The sequence below is a fragment of the Ranitomeya imitator genome, chromosome 7, assembly GCF_032444005.1.
Source record: "Ranitomeya imitator isolate aRanImi1 chromosome 7, aRanImi1.pri, whole genome shotgun sequence".
In the NCBI taxonomy this organism is placed as follows: domain Eukaryota; kingdom Metazoa; phylum Chordata; class Amphibia; order Anura; family Dendrobatidae; genus Ranitomeya; species Ranitomeya imitator.
The window spans coordinates 104,854,977-104,871,752 of NC_091288.1; the positions used below are offsets into that span (position 1 = coordinate 104,854,977).

The 16,776-nt window shown below is 43.4% G+C and overlaps 1 protein-coding gene across 2 annotated transcripts in view; it reads left to right on the plus strand.

Moving 5' to 3' along the window:
* CREB1 (cAMP responsive element binding protein 1) overlaps positions 1-16,776 on the plus strand; it is a 152,191-nt gene that overhangs the window by 65,606 nt on the left and 69,809 nt on the right. For both annotated transcript variants that reach the window (XM_069733704.1, XM_069733703.1), the window contains one exon: positions 9,167-9,313. In XM_069733704.1, coding sequence (XP_069589805.1) covers positions 9,173-9,313 — 141 coding nt within the window. In that variant the 5' untranslated portion in view covers positions 9,167-9,172. The remainder of the gene's footprint in view (positions 1-9,166; positions 9,314-16,776) is intronic.

Sequence of the window (16,776 nt, forward strand, 5' to 3'; positions counted from 1 at the left end):
AACGACCTCAGTCTCCGTAGCCAGTTCTGTGAAGGGCTATCGGTAAGGGTGAAGGATGTCTTAGCCCTGTAAGAGACTCCAGTTTCCCTTGAGACGGCCAAGTCTCTGGCTGTCCGGGTGGATCGCCGTCTTCGCCAGAGACATTAAAGAGACACCTCCAATGTGCGGGAGGATTTAGGGGCAAGAGAAACCTGGTTTCTGAGTCATCTGAGGAACCTTTGCTGCTGGGTGGGGCAACTTGTTCTGAAAAGCAGTCTGTTCGGCGCAGATGGAGAATGTTTTTACTGTTGTAGAAAGGGCCATTTTGTGGGTACGTGTCCTTCACTATCTCACTGTAAACAGCCGCCGGAAAACTAAGAAGCCCGGGTTGCGGGGAGGTTAGCAACCCAGGTGTACATATCTGCTCCGTGGGTAGGACACAATTTTTTCTTCCTGCTGAAATCCATCTGGGCAAAGATAAGGTGGTTGTTTCTGCCTTTCTGGACAGTGAGGCAGGTTTTAACTTGATCACCAAGTTCATCCAGGGCCTCAAACCACATACACTGTCCAGACCTATACCCATAATCTCCATCGGCTCTGCACCCTTGAGACGTGTTTTTTACTCCAGTCGTCTGATGGTTACCCCTACAGGTAGGGGCCATGCACTCCAAATGTATTGACTGTTATCTGCTAGAGGGTCTAGCCTCTCCTGTGGTTTTTGGACTTCCTTGGCTCATTCTGCACAACCCTGTGGTAGATTGGTAGACTCGGGAGATGGTAAAACGAAGTGAATATTGTCATGAACACTGCTTAGGCACTCTGCTCGCAAGAGTGGATACCGAGTCTCTGCCTTAATACCTGTCTGACTTTGGTGATGTGTTTTCAGAGCAGTGGTGCCAAGAACTTCCTCCCCATTATCCCTATGACTGTGCTATTAATCTTGTTCCTCAGGCCAAGCTACCTAAGAGCAGACTATATAATATCTCTGATCAAGAGAGGCAGGCCATGAAGGACTATATTGTGGAAAGTTTGGCAAAGAGTCATATCAGACCATCCTCATCCATCATTGCTGCGGGGGTGGGGAAGTTCTTTGTAAAAAAAGACAGGGAATTACACCCCTGCCTAGATTTACGCAAAGTCATTTAGATCACGGTCCGGGATACTCCCTCTCATCCCAGACCAATTTAATCACATTGTAGGAGCAAAATGGGTTTTCTAAACTGGATCACAGGGGGTTGTATAATCTCATTTGTATTAAAGAGGGGGGATAAGTGGAAAATGGCTTTCAATACGCCTGAGGGACACTGAGAACCTTGTGATGCTCTTTGGGTTGACGAATGCTTCCGCTGTCTTTCAGCACTTTGTAAATGACAATTTTAGTCACCTGGTAGGTAGATTTGTGGTAATCTATCTTGATGACCTATTAATTTCTTCACCTGACAAATTATTCACCTTCACATCAGATACAGGTCAAGCAGGTCTTAAAGATATTCAGAGACAATAAATTATTTGTCAAACCAGAGTAATGTTTGTTCTTGGTTGATGAGATCATTTTTCTAGGATATGTTTTATCATCCATCGGTTTTTGCATGAATCCAGACGGTACTGGATTGGGATCGTCCTGAGAATTTGAAGTCAATACAAAGATTTTTGGGTTTGAGCAACTACTACCATATAAGTGCACATACTACTTCATAAGTTAATCAAAAAATTTTCGGTAGTGGCCAAATCTTTGATGGATATGACCAGAAACAGGACAGACTTTTATAAGTGCTCTAGTCCGGACAGGGAGGCATTCGATACTTTGAAGGAGTGTTTTGCATCTGCGCCGATTCTTCAGTCTGACGTCACTCGGCCTTTTATTGTAGACGTTGATACCTCTGAAGTGGGAGTGGGGGCTCTATTGTCGCAGGGTGCGTCTCCTGGTAAATGGCGTCCATGTGCATACTTTTCTAAAAAAAAAACACAAAAACAAAAAACTCATCTGCGGAGAGAAATTTTGACTTGTGTAACATGGAACTTTTGGCAATCAAGTGGGCCTTTGAAGAGTGCGTAATTTTTTAGAGTGGACTGTTCATCCGGTTATGGTAATCACGGATCATAAGAATTTCTTACATCTAGAGTCTGCAAAACATCTTAACGCCTCCACAGGCAAGATGGGCATTGTTCTTCACCACGTTTTACTTTTTTGTCACATATAGGCCGGGGAACAAGAACATTAAGGCGGATGCCTTATCTCGTTGTTTTCCTGGGGTGGAGAGAATTGTGATCCGGTTCCTATACTACAAAAAGGGGTGGTTATTGCATCTATATACTTCGATCTTAAGAAACAGGTTATTGAGGCTCAGGAGGATGCCACTCTTGCCTGTCTGTTAGGGAAACTGTACAGGTGAATCTCCGATTCGGTCTTGGCCGGACATCCCTGTAGTAAAGCCACCACAGATCTGCTTACTCTGCGTTTTTGGTGGTCAGGGATACATCAGGATGTCCGGGATGTAGCCGCCTGCAGTGTCTGTGCATGTTATAAAACCTCTCATACTCGTCCATCTGGGCCTCACCGACCATTAGCGATTTCCAGTAAACCTTGCACACATTTATCGGTCGATTTTTTTTTTTTTAGCACTGATCTGCCCATGTCGGTAGGTAATACTGTAATTTTGGTGGTGGTGGACAGATTCAGTAAAATGTCACATTTTATTGCCCTACTCACTTAACCCAACGCCAAGACTATGGTGCAAATTTTCATCAGAGAGATTGTAAAATTACATGGGATCCATTCCCTACCGATATTGTTTCTGACCAGGGGGTGAAGTTTATTTCCAAATTTTGGAGCGCGTTTTGCACTCGTTTGGGGATCCATCTGTCATTCTCTTCAGCATTTCACCTGTAGTCTAATTGGCAAACTGAACGGGTTAACCAGAATCTTGAGACTTATCTTGTCTGAGAATGGGAAGAATTAGATTCCCTACTTACCTCTAGCTGAATTTGCGGTAAATAATCGTTGTCATGAGTCTACTGGTAAGTCCCCGTTTTTCGGGGCATACAGGTTTCATCTGCAGTTCAGCTCATTTAATAGGAATCGTTTTTGGGAATACCTAGAGAAGAATGATTTTCATCGTCAATTAAGTCTGTGTGGCAACGGTTTTTTGATAATTTAAGGAATATGTGGTTCAAATATAAGAGTGTGGCAGATCAGAGACGTTTGGTGGATCCGGACCTGTGTGTTGGTGATTTGGTATGGTTGTCCTCAAGGAGCACAAAATTGAAGGTTCCGAACCTCTTGGAAACTGGGTCCCAGGTTCATCGTTCTTTATAAGATTGTGACAGTCGTCGGTCCCGTAGCATTCCGCCTTGCTTTGCTGCCCTTTTTTAGGATCTACAATGTTTTTGATCAATCTCTACTCAAAAAATACATTGCGTCCTCTGTACCATCACCGCTACCACCATCTCCAGTCATTGTGAATGGAAATTTGGAATTTCAGATAGTTAAGATCGTTGATTATCGTTTAGTTAGTCGGTCGCATCCGTATCTGGTACACTGGAAGGGATGCGGTCCTGAAAAGAGGATGTGGGTACCAGCATCTGACGTTCATGCGGCCAGGCAGATCTGGTCTCTTCACGTGGCACACCCTTATAAGCCTGGTTCCGAAGGTTCCTCGTAGAAGGGGGGGGATTACTGTCAAAGGTTTACCGAGACAGACAGGAGCCAGAAGACCGCAGCGTCTGATTTCTCCTACTCTTGCACTAATTGGCTCTTCACCTCTATATTAAATGGGGTAAGTTTCCTTTAGCAGTGCAAGAGTTAATCTGTTCAGGTGAGAGCTCCTGGACCCTTAAGGCCCCCAGCTGTGCACTGTTAGCCACTCCCATCTCCTATATAAACTGGACTCTGGATAGCACTCATATACTTATACTGCATGGCTGGAGGTTGTTGGTGGTTGTTGCTGGAGAAGGCTTTGAATGTGTGATAATTCCCTTTCATTTCCCTTTCTTTTCCTGCTTTGGTTTAACCCCATCCTCCACTCCCCAGTGTTTTGCTTTTGTTGTCTTGCGTGAGTGTATTTGTATGTTTGGTATTTTCCTCTATCCCTGTTCGTATTACCTTGTTAGTCTGGTTGATGTATTAAGGTACCCTAGTACTCCCCTCTTCCCTGGGTGGGGGAAGGCTATCTGAGGGCGGATTCAAGAGCTAAGGCAAGGTATGTGACCCCGGCACCTTCACCATCAGATGTAATCTGTGGAACAGGGAGAGCTACAGCGCCCCTAGCTTTGGAAACAGGGAAGGAGCCCCTGATCCCGGGACACCCGACAACTGAGTTGTGACACTGACATTCCCCTATACACCATATGATCTTGCACAAAGCCCTCTATATTGCGTATAAGCCTGCAGACATCCCCCCAATATACCGTATGAGCTCCCACACAGCCCCTTATGTACAGCTTGAGCACCAGTATATACTGTGTGAGCCCCTACATAGCCTCTCTGTATACATACAGCATGAGCCCCCCATAACCCCCTATGTACATACAAACATCCCATACACATGAAAAAGAACCCCCATTCTCACCTCGCTCCCGTTCCCCATAGCCCCACTATATACAGCGAGAGCACCCACATAGCCGTTTTGTGTACAGTGTGAACCCATCCCCCCCATAGCCTCCTATGTACAGACAAGCATCCTATGCACATGCTAAAAAAACACCACATACTTGCTTCACTCCGATTCCCCTGATGCCCTGCTCAGGTGCACAGCTGACACAATTAAATAATATTTTCCTTTCAGTATTCTAGCATGAGTAGTCACAGAGGAAAGATGGAGCTAACAAACAGAAGCACAATGAAAGCATTGAAGAGATCCAGGTGACAGTGTTGAGAAAGGTTACACTGAGACAACAGTCTGAATAATTATGGTTATTGTCGCCTTTTTGATCCTGTTCATTTATCTCCCATTGTATATGTACAGGTTGTCCTTCTGTTTGGTATTAGACACTTAGCTGGTGCAGTCCGTGAAAGTAGTATACAGCTTTATGGGGAAACTGAGGAGTTGATTATGATGGTGCAAGACAGGGATTTTACTGCATGGGGATAGGAGGGACAGAAGAGTGACAGTGGGTAAGCGGTAAGCGTCGGTCCCCACGCTCTGTCTGCTCTGGGTACAGCCGCTCACAGCAGAAACAAAGTCCTGCCCCACATCCAGAGACCAGTCTGTGCTTCTGGTACTAGAGAGGATTTGGCCAAACAAGGAGTGATCAGTAAGTTACTAGTACCTTGCCATGTTAGGGTAGTGGTATAGGAGGGGTAAGCTAACATTTTCTGTAAATTAAAGTGATTTTAAAATTTTCCTATTTAATAAACAGGCTATCAAATGCAGTTACTTAACTAAAAAGAAAAGAAGAGTAAAGTTTATTGAAGCAAAAGTGATCATTTAAATCAGTGTTCCTCTACTCTGGTCCTCAAGGTCACCAACAGGTCATGTTTTCAAGATTTCCTTAGAACTGCACAGGTAAGAATTCCATTACCTGTAGAATGCTCATGATTTCCTGAAAACATGACCTGATGGTGGCCTTGAGGACTGGAGTTGAGGAACACTGATTTAAATGCAAAAACACAGAGTAGTCAGCTCACCTGGAAATCAGCCACCTCTCATCTGTTCCTGCACGGAGGTAGGAGCACACAGTCCACAGGAGAAAATGCGATAGATCCTGCAGGAAATTTTTTAATAAAAATTCTTGTTTATTTCTTCATATTAAAATATAGATAAAGGTAAACCACTCAAAAAGTATTACACAGCAATAACGCATAAAAAGTTCATGGAGTGGCAGCGTTATTCCGACGCGTTTCGACTTGATGTCTTAATCATGGCTTGTCTGAACTGGGACTGAACAATGTCTTATATCCCTCATTCCTTAAGGCATTAATTATATGATTACCGTATATACTCGTGTATAAGCCGAGTTTTTCAGCACATTTTTTTTTGTGCTGAAAACGCCCCCCCTTGGCTTATACACGAGTCACGGTACAGAAAGCCGGCGGGGGGAGGGAGGGCGTCAGATCAGCGAGTGCCAGGGGCAAGCGCACACATCATACTCACCTACCTGCACGCCCTCAGTGCTGGCACTGCATCTCGTTCTGGCCGCCGGCGCCTGTAGCTCTTAGGCGAGTATGATGTTTTGTTTTGTTTTTTCAATAGAAAACATGCACACAGGGATAGGGAATAAGGAGGCATGCATACAGGGAAGGGACGGGGGAGGCATTCATACCATGACAGGGAAGAGGGAGACATGCATACAGGGGAGGCATTCATACCAGAACAGGGAAGAGGGAGACATGCATACAGGGACTGAATCGGGGAGGCATGCAGACAGGGATGGAACAGGGGAGGCATTCATACCAGGACAGGGAAGAGGGAGACATGCATACAGGGACTGAACGGGGGAGGCATGCAGACAGGGAAGGAACGGGGGAGGCATTCATACCAGGACAGGGAAGGGGGAGGCATGCATATGGGGAAGGCATGCAGACAGGGACGGGGAGGCATTCATACCAGGACAGGGGAGGCATGCAGACAGGGGCAGGGACGGGGAGACATTCACACCAGGACAGGGAAGGGGGAGCCAAGTATAGCAGGACAGGTATGAGGGGACAATGCATACCCGGCTTATACTCGAGTCAATAAGCTTGCTCAGTTTTCCTTGGCAAAATTAGGTTCCTCAGCCTATACTCTGGTCGGCTTATACTCGAATATATACGGTAAGTTGTATTTACATAAAACCACCAGAAAACTTTAACTACTGACCCAAACTCTTCACTTTTCATAAGTTTTGACTCTCGAGAATCCAGGTGCCGAAACACTCACAGATTGGTAAAACAATGGGCAAATTCACTGAGTTATTTGCTCTCCCTCCTAGCTAAAGATAGACTTAAAGATATTCTCTTGCAGCCAAAGTTTTATCTCCGAGCATGTCAATAGTTAGCTGAGCACTACGTCGCCACCATTGCATGGTGGGATTCAGTTTTGTGCATATACTCTATAAAGGTACCGTCACACATAACGATATCGTTAACGATATCGTTGCTTTTTGTGACGTAGCAACGATATCGTTAAGGAAATCGTTATGTGTGACAGCGACCAATGATCAGGCCCCTGCTGGGAGATCGTTGGTCGCTGAGGAAAGTCCAGAACTTTATTTGGTCACTGGACTCCCGCTGACATTGCTGGATCGGCGTGTGTGACGCCGATCCAGCGATGTCTTCACTGGTAACCAGGGTAAACATCGGCTTACTAAGCGCAGGGCCGCGCTTAGTAACCCGATATTTACCCTGGTTACCAGCGTAAACGTAAAAAAAAACAAACACTACATACTTACCTTCCGTGTCTGTCCCCGCTCTGCTTTCCGGCTGACCAGCGCTCACAGTGCAGAGGAAAGCACAGCGCCGGAGGACAGACACGGAAGGTAAGTATGTAGTGTTTTTTTTACGCTAGTAACCAGGGTAAACATCGGGTTACTAAGCGAGGCCCTGCGCTTAGTAATCCGATGTTTACCCTGGTTACCAGTGGACTTCGGGATCGTTGGTCGCTGGAGAGCTGTCTGTGTGACAGCTCTCCAGCGACCAAACAGCGACGCTGCAGCGATCGGCATCGTTGTCGGTATCGCTGCAGCGTCGCTTAGTGTGACGGTACCTTTAGTAAATTTGACAATCAGTCATATATCATATCAGTCATATCAGTCCGCTCTTTGCCAGTCATTACACTGTGGCTGCCCATTCATTACAGGATACAATTCAAAGTACTTGTTCTCACCCACAAAGCTCTCCACAATGCAGCACCCCCTTACATCTCTTCCCTCATTTCTGTCTATCGGCCTAACCGACCGCTGCGCTCTGCAAATGACTTTCGACTAACCTCTGCACTAATCCGTACCTCCCACTCCCGACTACAAGACTTCTCCAGCGCTGCGCCAATCCTCTGGAATGCTCTACCCCAAGATATTAGGATCATTCACAATTTGCATAGTTTTAGACGCTCACTCAAAACACATTTGTTCAGAGCGGCCTACCACGTTCACTAATCAGAGTCATTTTATGTTTGTGTGTGTAGCCCATTCACTATCTCCATCTATCCCCCACCCACTCATGAGCAGGGTCGTTTTATTTTGCTTTAATTATTGTATTGTTAACGTTGTTACTTATGACTGTTGTGTTTGAAACTGTTAAACTGTAAAGCGCTGCGGAATATGTTGGCGCTATATAAATAAAGATTTATTATTATTATATATATTATATTATTATATATAAACGCAACACTGTTTTTCTTTGCTCACATTTTTCATGAGTTGAACTCAAAAATCTAAGACCTTTTTCTTTGTACACAAAGGTCTTTTTCTCTCAAATATTGTTCACAAATTTGTCTAAATCTGTGTTAGGCTACGTTCACATTAGCGTTGCGCGCCGCTGCGTCGGCGACGCAACGCACGACGCACAAAAAAACGCACGCAAAAACGCTGCGTTTTGCGACGCGTGCGTCGTTTTTTGACGAAAATCGGATGCACGAAAAATGCAACTTGTTGCATTTTCTTGCGTCCGACGCTAGCGTCGGAAACGACGCACGTGTCGGAAAACGCAACAAAAAAATGCACGCGTCCCCCATGTTAAACATAGGGGCGCGTCGCCGCTGCGTCTCCGACGCAACAGCGATGCACATTAGCGGAACGCTAATGTGAACGTAGCCTTAGTGACCCCTTCTTTTTTGTCGAGATTATCCACCTCACAGGTGTGGCATATGAAGAAGCTGATTAGACAGCGTGGTTATTGCACAGGGGTGCCATAGTCTGGCGGCAATATAAGACCACTGTGTAGTTTTACAGTATTTTAGAGTGGTCTAAGCAGCTTCTTGATATGCAGCACCTGTGAGGTGGATGGATTATCTTGGCAAAGGAGAAGTGCTCACTAACACAGATTTAGACAAATTTGGGAATATGTCCATGTAGATATCTATGACTAGCAGCATGGTGGCTTAGTGGTTAGCACAGCAGCCTTGCAGCGCTGAGGTCCTGGTTTCAAATCCCACAAAGGACAACATCTGCAAGGAGTGTGTGTGTATATACACATATATACACACACATATACACACATATATACATACTATGTAAATTTGTTTTACTATACTTGTTGTTGCTATTTTGTTAGGTTTCCATGGCAGCTGCACACGCAACATCCTCTGCCCCGACTGTTACATTAGTCCAGCTTCCAAATGGACAGACGGTACAGGTACATGGAGTCATTCAGGCCGCACAACCATCTGTCATACAGTCTCCGCAAGTGCAGACAGTGCAAGTGAGTCCATGTTTTCAATTGTTTTCGTTCATTGCTTGACGCATTTTGCTGGGCAATTATTGGGACAGTGTTTACCATATGATGCCATCACTTGCATTAATATAGCAGCCCTAAACAGTGCTCCTGTGATGTGGCACAAATAAATGTATTTCCGCCTGGCGTGTCTTTTTCTAATGTCCTCTGAGTAGTTTCTAATGTCATAAGACCAATTATATATTTGTGTTGCTTACATAACGGCAACATATTTCACTACTTTTTACAAGCATAATGGTGAGTGAAGACAATTTGTTTAGGCCAGGTGTTTGTTTTTGTTCTGAGTTTTAGCCCCTTAGTGACAGAGACAATTTTGTACTTAAAAACCACATTCCCATGCAATCCTATGGGATTCCGCAGTTGCTGTGCTCATGCTGCGGATTTTCCCGCTGTTGAATCGCATAGCGGTAAAATCCGCAGCAGGTTTATTATTTCCACGTAATCACAGCTATTCAGCCTCCATAGGATTGCATTGAAACGCTCACTTTACGCATGTGGCTATGCCCACCATGCGTAAAGTGAGCGCTTCATGTGCGGATGGTACCCAGGGTCTGCAGGAGAGGAGACTCTCCTTCAGGCCCTGGTATCCATATTTCTGTAAAAAATATGGACATACTCACCTTCTGATGGCCCCCGGAGTCCTCCCGCCTCTCAGCGGTGCACGAAGCAGCTTCCGTTCCCTGGGATGACGTCGCGGTCACGTGACCGTGACGTCACAAGGGTCCTTCGCGCAAAGCATCCCTGGGAACAGAACGTACCGGGAGCGCCTCTGAGGAGATTGGGGGCTGTCGGAAGGTGAGAATAACCATATTTATTATTATTTTTAACAGTCTATCTTTTACTATTGATGCTGCATAGGCAACATCGATAGTAAAAAGTTGGCACACTTGTCAAGCACTATGCTTGACAAGTGTGACTAATCTGTCAAGCTAAAAACGCTTGCAAAACGCTTGTGTTTTGCGGGAATACCCATGCGAATTCCAACCACTTTCCGTTTGAGGTTATACCTCTGGAACGCTTCAACGGACCTCACTGATTGAGAATGTTTTTTTTGTGACATATTGTACTTCATGTTAGTGCCGACACCAGAACCAAAAAACTACCCCTATCAAAATAATGTTTATTAAAATACCAAAAAGGTACAAAAAAAATCATTAAAAACATCCCAAACATAAAAAAACTAAATATCAGCCCAGGAATCTGGGCAGCGGCCCATGAATCGAGAATTAAAAACAACAATATGCCTTCCCTGTTCCTAGTAGGCCCTAAGATATGATAGCCTTCCCGTCAGCGGAGGTTGGCACCCTAATTTGCGATGTGGTGCCCCCACTCCACGGCGGCTGTCCCTTCAATCCCTAGTAGTGATGAGCGAATATACTCGTTACTCGAGATTTCCCGAGCACGCTCGGGTGTCCTCCGAGTATTTTTTAGTGCTCTGAGATTGTTTTTTTGGCCGCAGGTGAATGATTTACAGCTACTAGCCAGCTTGATTACATGTGGGGATTCCCTAGCAACCAGGCAACCCCCACATGGACTTATGCTGGCTGAAAGCTGTAAATCATTCAGCTGAGGCGATGAAAACTAAATCTCCAAGCACTAAAAAATACTCGGAGGACACCCGAGCGTGCTCGGGAAATCTCGAGTAACGAGTATATTCACTCATCACTAATCCCTTGGTAGTCCTTTCATCTATCAATACCACAGACAAAGAACAATTGAATACAGATCAAAATTGATCTATATCTCTTGTTTAGCACTAATGAGTACTACACCCAGCACAAAAACATAACTGTGTCAATCTCTGATCTATATAATAACTACACCCTCATGCTCCAATTGTACAGTAAAATATCCAATAGTTATGTTTTTTTGCTGGGTGTAGTACTCATTAGTGCTAAACAAGAGATATAGATTAATTTTGATTTGTACTCAATTGTTCTTTGTATGTGGTATTGATAGATTAAGGGACTAGCTAGGGATTGCAGGGACAGCTGCTGTGGAGCGGGGGCGCCACATCACAAATTAGGGTGCCAACCTCCACTGACAGGAAGGCTATAGTAGGGCCTACTAGGAACAGGGAAGGCATATTGTTGTTTCTCCTTCTCCCTTCATGGGCCGCTGCCCAAATTCCCGGGCTGATATTTCCCTTTTTTTGTTTGGGATGTTTTTAATGATTTTTTTGGTAGTTTTTGGTATTATCCGTGTTTGATTAATAAAGATTATTTTGATAGGGGTAGTTTTTTTGGTTCTGGTGTCGGTTTTAAAATACTCCCCTCTGTTGTTACCAATTTAGATAGTTGGTTTACTTCATGTTAGTGGTAAAAAATTTCCATATGACTTGCATTTATTTATGAAAAAAAAAAACGGAAATTTGGTAAAAAATTTTGAACGTTTTGCAATCTTCAAACTTTTAATTTTTGTGCCCTTAATTCAGAGAATCATATCGCAGAAAATAGTTAATAAATAACATTTCCCACATGTCTACTTTACATGATCACAATTTTGGAAACATATTTTTTTTCTTAGGACATTATAAGGGTTAAAATTTGATCAGCGATTTCTTTGGGGACCACTGCACGTTTGAAGTGAGTTTGGGGGTCAATATAAGAGAAAATACCCAAAAGTGACACCATTCTAAAAACTGCACCCCTCAAGGTGTGCAAAGCCTCATTCAAAAAGTTTATTAACCCTTCAGGTGCTTCACAAGAACTAAAGCAATGTGGAAGGAAAAAATTTTAAATTTTACCTTTTTTTTTTCACAAAAAAATTTCTTTGCAACCAAACTTTTTTATTTTTTTTATTTTCACAAGGGTGTCAGGAGAAAATAAACCACAAAATTTGTTGTGCAATTTCTCCTGAGTACGCCAAAACCACATATGTGGGAGAAAGCCACTGTTTGGGCGCATGGCAGGGCTCAGAAGGGAGGGAGCACCGTTTGATTTTTTTGTAACACAAAATTGTCTGGAATCAATGGCGGGCGTCTTGTCACGTTTGGAGACCCCCTGATGTACCTAAACAGTGGAAAACCCCCAATTCTAACTCCAGCCCTAACACAGCCCTAATCCCAACCCTAACTCTAATGGAAAAATGGAAATATTTTTTTTTTATTACTTTTATCTACCTAAGGTGGTGATAAATAGGGGTGTTATTTACTATTACAATTTGTTTTTTTATCACTGTAATAGGATACCGACCTGAATTATATTTTGCAATGCTGGGGGGAGTCGCTATAAAATTATTTCTCAGCCCTGTTAAAAAGCGACGCTGAGGAATAAGTACCCTTAACTGCCGCCGTGAAAAGGCATATCGGCGGTTGTTAAGGGGTTAATTAAAAGTAGGCTAAATTAAGATGCACCCAATTTATCAAAGCAAAACTTCAGTGGAATTTTTTTTTATTGTAGCACTGGTGTGGCGCCACTAATATATATTCCGATATTAAAGTTAAGTCACTGTCTTCAGCTCTTTTTGGTACTGCCTTGTGACCGCAACTTCTGATTGACCAGAAGTCCTTGGTAATGGTCACAAGTTCTCAATGTAAGTCTGAGAGCCTCGTTCTGGCTCTTACAGACTTACTTGGAGTTGTGACTTTTGTTTCGCCCAGCGAACGCTGGAGCGATCTGGGAGATCACAACTTGCTGAAGACCGACCTGAGTGGTGCCGATAACAGATGAATATGGCGGCTGGGAAACGTAATTCTAGTAGCGGGAAACTTAGATTAGTTGTACCACTCCAGCAATAAAATTAATCCTGACCAAATACCCAACTCCATTTGCTAAAATGCAGCCCAAACTTGCCTCCACCATGCTTCACTGTAGCCTAAATACTCATTATCATGAGCGCATTAACACTGTCACATCGGAAGTGAAGTGATCCATTAAGAACAAGTTTCATAATTTGCGGCTCCAATTTTTGAGTCTTAACCCCTTTATCCCCAAGGGTGGTTTGCACGTCAATGACCAGGCCAATTTTTACAATTCTGACCACTGTCCCTTTATGAGGTTATAACTCTGGAACGCTTCAACGGATCCTGGTGATTCTGACACTGTTTTCTCGTGACATATTGTACTTCATGATAGTGGTAAAATTTCTTTGATAGTACCTGCGTTTATTTGTGAAAAAAAAGGAAATTTGGCGAAAATTTTCAAACTTTGAATTTTTATGCAATTAAATCACAGAGATATGTCACACAAAATACTTAATAAGTAACATTTCCCACATGTCTCCTTTACATCAGCATAATTTTGGAACCAAATTTTTTTTTTGTTAGGGAGTTATAAGGGTTAAAAGTTGACCAGCAATTTCTCATTTTTACAACACCATTTTTTTTTTAGGGACCACATCTCAATTGAAGTCATTTTGAGGGGTCTATATGATAGAAAATACCCAAGTGTGACACCATTCTAAAAACTGCACCCCTCAAGGTGCTCAAAACCACATTCAAGAAGTTTATTAACCCTTCAGGTGTTTAATAGGAATTTTTGGAATGTTTAAATAAAAATGAACATTTAACTTTTTTTCACAAAAAATTTACTTCAGCTCCAATTTGTTTTATTTTACCAAGGGTAACAGGAGAAAATGGACCCCAAAAGTTGTTGTCCAATTTGTCCTGAGTACGCTGATACCCCATATGTGGCAGTAAACCACTGTTTGGGCGCATGGGAGAGCTCGGAAGGGAAGGAGCGCCGTTTGACTTTTCAATTCAAAATTGACAGGAATTGAGATGACACGCCATGCTGCGTTTGGAGAGCCACTGATGTGCCTAAACATTGAAACCCCCCACAAGTGACACCATTTTGGAAAGTAGACCCCCTAAGGAACTTATCTGGATGTGTGGTGAGCACTTTGACCCACCAAGTGCTTCACAGAAGTTTATAATGCAGAACCGTAAAAATAAAAAATCATATTTTTTCACAAAAATTATATTTTTGCCCCCAATTTTTTATTTTTCCAAGGGTAAGAGAAGAAATTGGACCCCAAAAGTTGTTGTCCAATTTGTCCTGAGTATGCTGATAGCCCATATGTGGGGGGGGAACCACCGTTTGGGCGCATGGGAGGGCTCGGAAGGGAAGGAGCGCCATTTGGAATGCAGACTTAGATGGAATGGTCTGCAGGCGTCACATTGCGTTTGCAGAGCCCCTAATGTACCTAAACAGTAGAAACCCCCCACAAGTGACACCATTTTGGAAAGTAGACCCCCTAAGGAACTCATCTTGATGTGTTGAGAGCTTTGAACCCCCAAGTATTTTACTACAGTTTATAACGCAGAGCCGTGCAAATAAAAAATATTTTTTTTTCCACAAAAATTATATTTTAGCCCCCAGTTTTGTATTTTTCCAAGGTTAGCAGGAGAAATTGGACCCTAAATGTTGTTGTCCAATTTGTCCTGAGTACGCTGATACCCGATATGTGGGGGGGAACCACCGTTTGGGCGCATGGGAGGGCTCGGAAGGGAAGGAGCATCATTTTGAATGCAGACTTAGATGGATTGGTCTGCAGGCGTCACATTGTATTTGCAGAGCCCCTAATGTACCTAAACAGTAGAAACCCCCCACAAGTGACCCCATATTGGAAACTAGACCCCTCAATGAACTTATCTAGATGTGTTGTGAGAACTTTGAACCCCCAAGTGTTTCACTACAGTTTATAGCGCAGAGCCGTGAAAATAAAAAATCTTTTTGTTTTCCCACAAAAATTATTTTTTAGCCCCCAGTTTTGTATTTTCCCAAGGGTAACAGGAGAAATTGGACCACAAAAGTTGTTGTCCTATTTGTCCTGAGTACGCTGATACCCCATATGTTGGGGTAAACCCCTGTTTGGGCACACGGGAGAGCTCGGAAGGGAAGGAGCACTGTTTTACTTTTTCAACGCAGAGTTGGCTGGAATTGAGATCGGACGCCATGTCGTGTTTGGAGAGCCCCTGATGTGCCTAAACAGTGGAAACCCCCCAATTATAACTGAAACCCTAATCCAAACACACCCCTAACCCTAATTCCAACGGTAACCCTAACCACACCTCTAACCCTGACACACCCTTAACCCTAATCCCAACCCTATTCCCAACTGTAAATGTAATCTAAACCCTAACCCAAACTTTAGCCCCAACCCTAACTGTAGCCCCAACCCTAACCCTAGCCCTAACCCTAGCCCTAATCCTAACCCTAGCCCTAATGGGAAAATGGAAATAAATACATTTTTTTTTTATTTTTCCCTAACTAAGGGGGTGATGAAGGGGGGTTTGATTTACTTTTATAGCCGGTTTTTTAGCGGATTTTTATGATTGGCATCCGTCACACATTGAAAGACGCTTTTTATTGCAAAAAATATTTTTTGCAATACCACATTTTGAGAGCTATAATTTTTCCATATTTTGGTCCACAGAGTCATGTGAGGTCTTGTTTTTTGCGGGACGAGTTGACGTTTTTATTGGTAACATTTTCGGGCACGTGACATTTTTTGATCGCTTTTTATTCCGATTTTTGTGAGGAAGAATGACCAAAAACCAGCTATTCATGAATTTCTATTGGGGGAGGCGTTTATACCGTTCCGCGTTTGGTAAAATTGATAAAGCAGTTTTATTCTTCGGGTCAGTACGATTACAGCGATACCTCATTTATATCATTTTTTATGTTTTGGCGCTTTTATACGATAAAAACTATTTTACAGAAAAAATAATAATTTTGGCATCGCTTTATTCTCAGGACTATAACTTTTTTATTTTTTTGCTGATGATGCTGTATGGCGGCTCGTTTTTTGCGGGACAAGATGACGTTTTCATCGTTACGATGGTTATTTATATCTGTCTTTTTGATCGCGTGTTATTCCACTTTTTGTTCGGCGGTATGATAATAAAGCGTTGTTTTTTGCCTCGTTTTTTTTTTTTTTTCTTACGGTGTTTACTGAAGGGGTTAACTAGTGGGCCAATTTTATAGGTCGGGTCGTTACGGACGCGGCGATACTAAATATGTGTACTTTTATTGTTTTTTTTTTTTTTATTTAGATGAAGAAATGTATTTATGGGAATAATATTTTTTTTTTTTTTCATTATATTGGAATATTTTTTTTTATTTTTTTTTACAGATTTGGAAATTTTTTTTTAACTTTTTTATTTTGTCCCAGGGGGGGACATCACAGATCAGTGATCTGACAGTTTGCACAGCACTCTGTCAGATCACTGATCTGATAGCAGTGCAGGCTGCTTCACAGTGCCTGCTCTGAGCAGGCTCTGTGAAGCCACCTCCCTCCCTGCAGGACCCGGATCCGCGGCCATCTTGGATCCGGGGCTGGAGGAAGCAGGGAGGGAGGTGAGACCCTCGCAGCAACGCGATCACATCGCGTTGCTGCGGGGGGCTCAGGGAAGCCCGCAGGGAGCCCCCTCCCTGCGCGGTGCTTCCCTGCACCGCCGGCACATCGCGATCATGTTTGATCGCGGT